Source organism: Protobothrops mucrosquamatus, unplaced genomic scaffold (genome assembly GCF_001527695.2).
Source record: "Protobothrops mucrosquamatus isolate PMUCROS unplaced genomic scaffold, P.Mucros_1.0 scaffold_257, whole genome shotgun sequence".
NCBI lineage: Eukaryota > Metazoa > Chordata > Lepidosauria > Squamata > Viperidae > Protobothrops > Protobothrops mucrosquamatus.
Window position 1 is genome coordinate 2,147,199 of NW_015386333.1, and position 10,876 is coordinate 2,158,074.

Here is a 10,876-nt window from a genome sequence, read left to right on the forward strand (position 1 = left end):
AGCGGGCCTGACCTAGGGTGAATTTTAAATAGGGATAATTTTTAATGATTTTAAATAGTCACAGCCACTAATATTTGGATTTTAATTGGTTTTTAGAAGGGGTAATTCTGTATATTGTTTTAACATGCTGTGAGCCGCCCTGAGTCCCATGGGGAGAAGGGCGGCATATAAATCTTGTAAAATAAATAAAATAAATAAAAATAGGACCCAGGAAACTCTTCTCTGTTACTGCTCCTGCCTTCTATTTACCATCCTGATTTCAATCAAAAAAGTTCCTAAAATCTATTTTATCTATTCACATGCTTTGGGCTATCTTAGATGATGAGAGTCTCAAGAATACACCAAACCTTCTGTATCTGATAGTTATTGTCTGCCATCCAGAATTCACTTTGAATTGGATCGTCTTACAAATGAAATAAATAAAATTCCCATAAGTATGCAGGACTGAAATATTTTCTGTGTTTCAAATTCAGAATGTATCTCAACTGGCAGAGCTAACTTAGCAGAATGCTTTTGCAGAGGATTTGTTACTACCATGTTTCCCCGAAAATAAGATCTATCCCCAAAATAAGCCTAGCTTGATTTTTACATGTGCACCCAATATAAGCCCTACCCCAACAATAAGCCCTAGTTTTGGGGTGAGGCGCATGGGTAAAAAGCAAGCTGGGTGGGGGTGGGTGGAGCTGCCCCATGTGCCCTGCACCTGCTTACCTTAGGACCACTGCAGCCAGGCCTCCCACACCCCGACACCTGTTGCACTGTTATTTGAGTTCTGTGGCCGCTTGCGGCTGCACACCACATGGCACATCACATTGGCAGCAGTGCAATCAACGTGACAAGCCTCGCGGCCTGCCGCAAGTGGCAGCACCGGCATAATCACAATGCACAGTGCGGCCTCCTGCTGCGAGCAACAGCAGTGGCACAATTGGCATGATGAGGCTCACAGTCTCTTGGTGCGAGCAATGGCACCGGCATGATTGGCACATGCAGCCGCAGTGCAATGCATCATGTGGCGTGCAGCCGCAAGCAGCCGCAGAAAAACTGAAGCAGCGGTGCAACAGGTGTCGGGGCATGGGAATTCCTAAGGTAAGTGGGTACAATAATCCCCCCAAAATAAGACCTGGTGCCCCTTTTGGAGGCAAAGAAAATATAAGACTGGGTCTTATTTTCAAGGAAACACGGTATCTGTACATTGCTAAATGTTTTGTGCCTGTCTATCTGTAACCTTCATAGGGCAACAAATTTTGAACAAACGTATCTCAAATGGGTTAACCTATAAAATGCCAGGACCTGTTACTCTCATGGGTATGAAAAATGTGAAATCTATGGCTGCTTCACTGTTGCTTGTTATTGCTGCTTCAGTGCCACTTCACTGCAGCAGTCAGCCATGGACACCTGATTGTCATTTCCAATGCTCCCTGACATTGTACCACAGTCAAGGCTTTCTGGTGTTTAGCTACTCCAAGTTTTGTTAAGTATGTCCAGGGCTTTTTTTCTCATAGAATTCCAGCACCTTTTTTTTTTTTTTTTTTTTTAGAAAAAAAGCACTGAGTATGTCATACAGGAGACAAAGTACTCAGGCTTCCTGGCAATAAAGGTTGGATCTGGTTAGATCTAGTTGTGTTCTGTGTCTGTTACATGCTGTTTGGCCTGATTGTACTCACTGCTGAGTAGAAGACCTGGAGAAAAATCCAAGGACCAAGTTTTAGTTTTCCATTGCCTGTTTCCATGTAGACTGAAAATCACACTAATGGTTAATGGGACATGGCCAAAGGGGAAAAATAGATAGTTGAATATGGTCACCTACACTGTAACCTCTACTGTGATGAGCCTGTGTCTAGTCCAGGCTGGCATTAGAAACACATTGTGGGACTTGAAAGGCCATTCTTAGAAATTTGGATTGAAAATTAAAAAAGGAGTCTCAACTGGACACCACTCAGAAATTGTGCCTAGCTTTGAGTGCTACAGGTATATAGCGGCCACTTCTTGTGTTGAGGAATTTAAGGATGGTAGATGAGCTCTTCCGTGCATCTTCAGCAACTTATTTCCTATGGGGCTTCCTACTGCTGGCAGAATGTAGGACTATTCCCAAGTCTTTGAAACAGGAGACCTGCTGGAGTCCTTATTTATGGGAAGTTGGCAGAGAGCATAAGCAATGGAGGAACTGGCAGGGAAGGTTGCAAGCTGCTTGGGTAAGTCTCCCTCACCACACAACCTCACCAACTCCTCTGCTCTTATGCACGCTTCTGCCCCTATGCAGCTTCCAGCCCATGTTTCACCTCAGTTTGCGCTTCCCAATCTGTGCCGCACCTCTTGTGCATCTCCACACACTCTTCCTGACCCATGCTGCACCTCTTGCAAATCTATCCTGACCTACACTGTGCCCCTATGCACATTCCTCAGACCCGCAGACTTCTCATTGGTAAGGCATGTGGAGGTACATGAGAGCTATCATGTCAGTTGGGAAGATCCAAGGGGTGTGTGAGAGACACTGTGGAGGTCCAGGTGAGTGTGCAAGAGTGCACAAGAGGTACCATGCAAATCAGGGAGGTTGCAAAGAGGTGTAGCATGGATTATGGAGGCTACAAGAGGTGTAGTATAGTAAGGGTCACAGAAGGTATGTAACTGTTCTTCTTGTGCCATATCCGTTATCGGACGTTGGCGATCATTTTGGCGATCCTGTTTTTATCAGCAGTCGCACGAAAAAGTGCTGCTGAGTTTTGTCCAAACCAGTCCCTTAGATTTTGAAGCCATGATGTTCTTCTTCTGCCTGGAACTTGTTTGCCTTCAATCTTTCCCTGGAGGATTAAATGGAGTATGCCATATTTTTCTGGGTGTCGCATCACATGTCCGAAATATTCTAATTTTCATTTTTTAATTGTTTTGATGATTTCCCTTGGCTTTCCCAGGCGGCCTATCACCTCCTCATTTCTGATCTTGTCAACCCATCTTATACATAACAGCCGCCTGTAAATCCACATTTCAAATGCTTCTAGTCTCTTCAGGTGGCCTTCTGTCAGAGATCAACTCTCTACTCCATAGAACAGGATAGAAAAAATATAGCATCTGACAAGCCTGATTTTCAGTCTTAGGCTTATGTCGTGACTGCAGAAGACTTTTTTCATTTTGCAGAATGCTGTTTGAGCTTTCTCTATCCTTGTCTTTACTTCAGTGGTCATATCCCAGCTTTCATGTAGATTAGAACCGAGGTGCATGATCCTTTCAACTTTTTCTAGTGGTATTCTTTCTGAATTTATTGGTGGTAAATTAACGGGTTGTTTGCTGACAACCATGATCTTGGTTTTTGAGGTGTTAAGCTTCAAGCTGTATTTTTCAGATATTTCTGTGACTCTGTTGATGAGGAACTGAAGGTCTTCATGCTTACTGGCAAGCAGAACTGTATCGTCAGCATATCTTAACTTGTTGATCCAAACACTGTTTACTTTGATGCCAGTATCAATATTCTCCAGTGCCTCGTTGAAGATTGACTCAGAGTAGATATTGAACAACAATGGAGACAGAATACATCCGTGTCTGACCCCTCTTCTTATTTCTGCATCAGCTGAGTATTTTTGGCCTAGTCTCACATTTGCTACCTGATGCCAATACAGATTCTTTATGATTTGGATGTCTTTGTCATCTAGTCCCCCTTATTTCAGGATTTCTAATAGTTTGCTATGTCTTATTTTATCAAAAGCTTTTTCAAAATCAATGAAGCACATGTAAACATTGTGATTGACATCTCTACAAAGCTGTACAAGAACTTGAACGCTGAATAACACATCTCGTGTACCAAGATTGTTTCTGAAACCAAATTGTGTGTTACCTAGACGCTCTTCAATTTTGTTGTATATTCTTGTGTGAATTATTCTCAGGAATATTTTCAGGGCATGATTCATTAAGCTTATTGTTCTGTATTTGGTACACTTCTTTGCATTTATTTATTTAACTGTTAGATAAGTAAATACAGTAATGCTGAAACAATGATCCAACAAGTGATAGATTGGTGAAAAATAGTTGTTTCATATGGTTCCTAATATTTGTCTTGCTTCATTTGTGCACACTGCAATACAAAGTATTGTCATAAATGTATTGCCATATATATGTGTGCGTGTGTGTATATATATATAATTTATTATTTATAATATGTGTGTGTGTGTGTGTGTGTGTGTGTGTATTCAATAATATACAATCTTCAAACTCCGGGAGGAATATAAATCAGCTGTTTATTGTTAAAAAAATAAAAAAAATAAAAGCAACTATTTACAATACTAAAACAAACTTAGCTTTCGCTGATCCACTGTCAGCGTCTTCAGAGTGAAGTGTTGGGGGTGGAGAGATCTCTTATAAGCCTTGATAACCTAGTTTCTTACTCATTGACTGTGTGATAGGGCCATTCGTCCTGACTGACCGTAATTGCCTTAACTGTCCCGCCTCCCCTTGTTTGCACTCCAGTTCCACAACTTCTCTCCCTCCTCTCCTTGTCCATCTTCTCCTTCCTGGTGTTGTTGCCGTTGGTGTGCCTTCTAGCCACTCTCCCGCACTCACTTTGGGCTGTGGGTCAGCAGGCAGCCCAGCTGATTGCAGACAGATGGGACGGAAGGACAGGGCAGGGCTGCATGCACACACACTCAGACATGAGGGGAAACTGGGGAAAATAGAACTCATGATGACAAACAGTGGAAGACAGGAGCAACAGGCAGATAAATGGAATGGAAGAGAGGGGAACAGCAGCGAAAAGACACCTGGAATATTGGATCCGGACCCGCGGCCCAAAGTGATACATATGTATATGTATATGTGTGTGTGTGTGTGTTGAGAAAAATAGTCAAACACCGGGATAAAAATAAAAACAATTGTTTAATAAACTAATAACTGTTTGATAAACTTAGCTTTCGTCGGCTAATTGCTGACGTCGTCAGAGTGGAATGCCGGAGGTCCGAAAGCCTGCTTATAAGACAGGCAGTTTGTGCGATCTGCTCATAGAACGCGTTACTGGTCTACCTGCCCCAGTTGACCGTATTGCTTCTAATAGTCTCACATCCGTCTGTATACTCGTAAGCTCGGGGATCATCGCCTCTCTTGTTGCTCTCTTTGCCCGCCTTGGACGTATCTGGGTACACATTGCTATAGGATGGTCCCCCAGTACCTCCTGTCCTGTGGCCACCCCCCTGTTGTGAGTGTGGCACCCCGCCTCCCATCATTGGCTCCTGTACGAATCATGCTGGGGATTTCTCCCCTTTGCCGGTCGTGGTTCTTTGCTGTTACATGAGACAGTGGTTCTGGTCTTGCGCAGGCTGTGCCTGTTGCACTCATTGTGAGTTGTTACGCTGTTGTTCCCACTTCCTTAGTGCCGTATAAGCAGGCAGTAACTCTATGTGGCGATTAATTGAGTGCTCATCCGACAGCCAAGCCTCCTTCAGTAACAGGCCGCCCTTGGTGACATCTTGGGCGATGGCCTCTGCCCTGGCAAGGTTGAACATGTGATTGTTGCTGGCCATATGGACTCTTATAAGCAGGCTTTTGAATCTCCGGCATTCCACTCTGACGACGTCGGCAGTTAGCCAATGAAAGCTAAGTTTATCAGTTGTTAGTTTATTAAACAGTTGTTTTTATATTTATTCCGGTGTTCGACTATTTTTCTACACACACACACACTTCCTCCCATATTTGGGCTGACTGGGTGCATAAAAAAACACACACTCAAGACATATATATATATATAGTCTTTCCTGAAAAAACACTTTTCTCTGGTTCTCTAAACTTAATTGCATTGATGGTTTCAGGTATTCCAAAATTAATTACTTCTGATATGATTAAAAGAGGAGCCGCAGTGATTGATATTGGTATCAACCATATTCATGATCCTGTCACTGGAAAGACAAAATTAGTAGGAGATGTAGACTTTGAAGGTAAGCCAAATTCCTATGTTCTTAGAAGTGCAAAGTTTTTTTTATTAAAGAAATAAATCATCAGTCTTGAGCTTTATTTCCAGAGGAAGTAATTAATTAAGTAAATGCTTAACACTAAATATAATTAAAATTTAATTGAAAGTTCCATTCCCTCCCCCATTTTTCATAAGTCTAAGCCAGGAGTGGGGAACTTTGGCCCTTTTATGACTTGTGGACTTCAACTCCCAGAATTCCTGAGCCATCCATGCTGGCTCAGGAATTCTGGGAGCTGAAGTTCACAAGTCATAAAAAGGCCATAGCTCCCCACCCCTGGCCTTTCAACCTGTGAATAAAGGTTCCTCTGCCTGTTTATGGATATATATTTTAGAATTTATTTTGGAATCAAGACATTATTTATATAAATTGTTTATCTCCATTAATTACTTTTAATTATAGATTAATAGTTCTTAATTTAGCAAACTTCTCTTACATAATCTGATATTTAATGATATACCGGTAGTCCATGACTTACAACCACAACTGAGCCCAAAATTTCTGTTGCTAAGTGAGACATTTGTTAAGTGAGTTTTGCCCCATTTTACAATCTTTCTTGCCATAGTTGTTAAGTGAATCATTGCAATTGTTAAGTTAGTAACCTGGTTGTTAAGTGAATCTGGCTTTTCCATTGACTTTGATCCCAGGACATTGCAATCATCATAAATATGTTGCCAAGCATCTGACTCATGGCCATAAATATGAAAAATGATCATAAGTCACTTTTTTTTCAGTGCTGTTGTAACTTTGAATGGTCACTAAATGAACTGTTGTAATTTTATTACCTGTATAAACTTTGTGATGTCCTAGGCACCGAGAGTAGCTTTAACAGTGAGACGGGTGGCATATACGTTAATAAATAAATAATATAATTTATGGTTTACATATACAGTAGATAAACATGGTATACTGTTACCTGTATTTAGAAGTTATACTCAAAATCTGTAGCTATGAAAATAAAATATATAATTGAAAGTCATTTCTATTAAATTTATTATTTGGGTAAAATAATCCTGAAGTTATTAATACAGAATGTTAAAGGTGCCTTATGTTTGCAAAATCTTTAGTTTGAAAAACAAAATAATGCTCTTATTAGGCTATTTTTGTGTAATTTTCTGAAATGATAAATCCAATTTGGGTCTTTAAGAACTTCTACTGTAAGAATGAAGATCTTCCTGTGCAGAGGATTCTGTTTATTAAGGATGAATTTCACTTCTTTTGGAAATTGAAAGCACTGAAATTTCTGAGGGCATTACAAAATGATAATATTACAGGGTAAAATTCTTCAATAGAACAAGGCAGTTTTTCAGAACTCTTGAGACATATGATCTGAAATTAAATATGAAGCACCCATGCTAAGTTGTATTTAGAGAAAAGAGATAATACAATCTAAAATAGATGCTTGAGTACCTAAACATGGTAGATGGCCCTACTTCCCTGGTGTCAGAGAAATGTCTAATTTGGATAACAGTTTAATTTGTTAAAATGTTATCTGTCAGATCAATTTCTAATGATATAATTAGTAATACAGATTGGAGGTCTTCCAAGTCCCCCCCCCACCCTTATGAATGTAGGTAAGGAAGCCATAAGTTTGGGGGGAATTATGTTTACTGAAGGAAGAAGAACTCAAGTGATAGAAACTATATTTTAAAAATTGTGTCATTCCATCAATTCTGTTGGTGCCTAATAAAATGGCAATGGCTGTATTTTTATCCTATACCAACACATTTGTTTGGTTATCATTTTGATTGAGCAATGTTTTTGAAATTTAATGAAAATTCCTCATTTTCTGCAATTTTTAAAATAAGCAAGTATAGCTTTGGTTTCAGGAAACTCAGCAAATAATATGTTGTTCCCAGTGTCATTGAAGGAACAGAAGCTGCAATTTATTTCAGATGTTATTATAATTTTAAAAAAACAATTCAACCAATTCCTGGGCATGTGAATAACAAATGAGCCTTGGCCCCTTTTTTTAAATACAAAAGCAGTAGGAATCACCATGTTGCTTGTTTGACCCCCACTGTGGATACTTCTGGAAACAGATTATACATGGTGACATGAATGTAAATCTGCATACATTAACCCTGGGATTAATAAATGCCTATTCAGCCAGTGGAAGAAACCATCACATTCTGATAAAGGAACATTGATGTGTCTGAATCAGGTTTGAGTTGACTTGTTATTTAATATAATTTAAATTGGTTTCTATTAATTCCTATTTTATTTGAGACTATTTTTAACAAGAATCATATGCTGGAACTGGAAAACTATTTTGTGTTTTTGATTTATGTGTCTTTTTTTTAAAAAAAAACACCTGCTATTCAGCTAGATCTAGATGGTCCCAAAAAGAACCTATGGAAATATTGTTGTCCATTGTTGGGGGTGGATTGCATTTGAGTACACATATTTTAATACATGTTTTTTACACAGTTTTTCCTTTTTTTAAAAAAAATATCAGAAGTAAAGAAGAAAGCTAGTTTTATCACCCCTGTCCCAGGAGGTGTGGGACCAATGACAGTTGCCATGCTCCTGAAGAATACCTTAATTGCTGCAAAGAAATTGATTTACTAAAATGTATAAATTGAAGTAATTCTATAGTTATATAAACATTTATTTTTGTTACAAATGTATTTATTAAAATGTGTTTATGTTAGATTACTGAGAAAAGATTTATTTCTAAATCTGTTACAAAAATGTATACTTGCAATGGACTAACTTAACTGATTTAAGGTTGGAATTGATGTAACTTCTATGCATAATCCCTGTCTAAATGTTTGGTTCCTGTTGGAATTGTGCTGTTTTTCAAACATATATTAACAAGTGGATTTGAAATGAAACCAAAACCTGGGTCTGAGTTTTAGATGTATAATGCAACTCCAGCAGACAATAATAAAGGGCTCATAATCCATTATGCACACAGGTGTGGGGACACTCAAATGAATGCTAAGAACTATGATAGATGCTTAACAGACATAAATCAGGAGTTTATCTCTGGAAACATGGTTTTGATGATAAATATATTATGTTCACAACTGCAAAAAATTAAATAAATTGTGTACAAATTTTAAGATGCTTTTGATCTAATTCTCAGATGCATATTTATATAAAAAGGAAAATGTTATCCAAAAGTAATTATTGTGTTTCCAAGCAGTTTTCATCTACCTCTAGTTGATTTTTTTACAGCTGAGAACTAGACATTGACCAAGTAAGTTAACCCTTCTTAACTCACAGAAGCATAATTCCCTTAACAGAGCAAATGAGGTACAATAAGGTTTGATTAGCGTTATAGTCAGAATGAATATTTAAATAAGATACCTGTGATTGTTGCAAATAAAGCATGTTATCAAATATTTGATCATATGTTAGGAACCCAACTAGCCACTTAGCTACACTTTTTTATTCAGTTGCCAAAATAATGCTAAATTGGTTTCCTTCACATAAAAAATATAAACAAATATATTTAAAATCCTCCCAACTTTTCTTAGTTATCACAGTGATGCATTTATTGTCATTTATTCCTTTGTCATTGTTTACTTTATTGTTCTATTATTTTACTGCTGTTTACATGCTTTTCATTTTTCTTTCTTTTTTATTATTATAAGCTGCCTGGAGTAGCCCCACAGCAAGATAATGGCAAATAATAAAATAAAATAAAATAAAATAAAATAATAAAATAATAATAAAATAAAATAAAATAAAATAAATAAAATAAAATAAAATAAATAATAAAATAAAATAATAAAATAAAATAAAATAATAAAATAAAATAATAAAATAAAATAAAATAAAATAAATGTCGTTAGAATTTTTCAGAGTTGAGATGGAGGCTCTTAGTAAAGCTTATTTATCATTTTCCTGCATTTAGACAGATTTGGAATATTGAAAAAAATACTGCAAATAATGATAGGCAATATGCCAGATTATAAATTCCGAATTTGGAATGTAATAATTTTATGCAATAATATTGTAACTTTTTTTGTTAATTATAACATTTTATTATGTTATAAAATAAAATACAAAATACAAAAAAAGCAGATAGTAGGACCCAATGGGGAAGGAAAAGGGAAAAAGAAGTGAGGGGGAAGAGGGGAGAAAGACAAAAGAGCATTGACTTCCGACTTCCTCTGATGCAGTAGAATAAAGCATTAACATTGAATTTCCACTTTTTACTTTTCCATAGTAGTATAAACTAGCCATTTCTATAAGCCATTTCTATAACAACAAATCAATCTAATCAGTAAATCCCAAGATCAAAGTTTTCATTTTTTCCACCTCAAGCACAAAATCCAGAAGCAGTCTCCATGTGGAAACAAAAGTATTTATATTCTTTTCTTTAATCAAAACAGTCAGTTTAGCCATCTCTGCCAATTCCATCAACTTCTGTAGCCATTCATCCATAGTAGGGATCGAAATGTCCTTCCATTTTTGTGCATATAATAGTCGTGCTGCCGTTGACATATATAAAATCAGAGTTCCCCAAAAAATTTTCTAAGTCTTTTTTGATTATGTCCAGAAGAAAAATTTCTGGTTTCATCTTTATCTTTATCTTTCTGTAATAGGATATGAATCCTACTCTAATATTTCTTTTGCTTTATCACATGGTAAAAGGTCCCTTCTTTACATTTACATTTCCAGCATTCATTTGAAATATCTTTATACATTTTAGATAACTTATCTGGTGTTAAATACCAGTGGTACATCATCTTATAATTTTTTTCTTTTAAGTTATAATTCAGTATAAATTTTAAGCTTTTCGTCCACATATTCTCCCATTGTTCCAGCATCACATTATATCCAAAATTCCTTACCCACTGAATCATACAATGTTTTACATGTTCATTTTCCAAGTTCAATTTCAATAACATTTTATCAACCTTAGCAATAATACTTTCATCACTACCACCTAATAAAATTTCCAGTTCATTTTTAAC

At 37.1% G+C, this 10,876-nt stretch overlaps 1 protein-coding gene across 1 annotated transcript in view; it reads left to right on the forward strand.

The window, feature by feature from the left end:
* The window catches only part of MTHFD2L (methylenetetrahydrofolate dehydrogenase (NADP+ dependent) 2 like), a 52,870-nt gene extending 44,333 nt beyond the window's left edge, over window positions 1-8,537 (forward strand). Inside the window, exons 7-8 of the mRNA XM_015831489.1 lie at window positions 5,787-5,912; window positions 8,404-8,537. Of these exons, the coding sequence (XP_015686975.1) occupies window positions 5,787-5,912; window positions 8,404-8,516 (239 nt within the window). The 3' untranslated portion in view covers window positions 8,517-8,537. The remainder of the gene's footprint in view (window positions 1-5,786; window positions 5,913-8,403) is intronic.
* The last annotated feature ends 2,339 nt before the right edge of the window (window positions 8,538-10,876 follow it).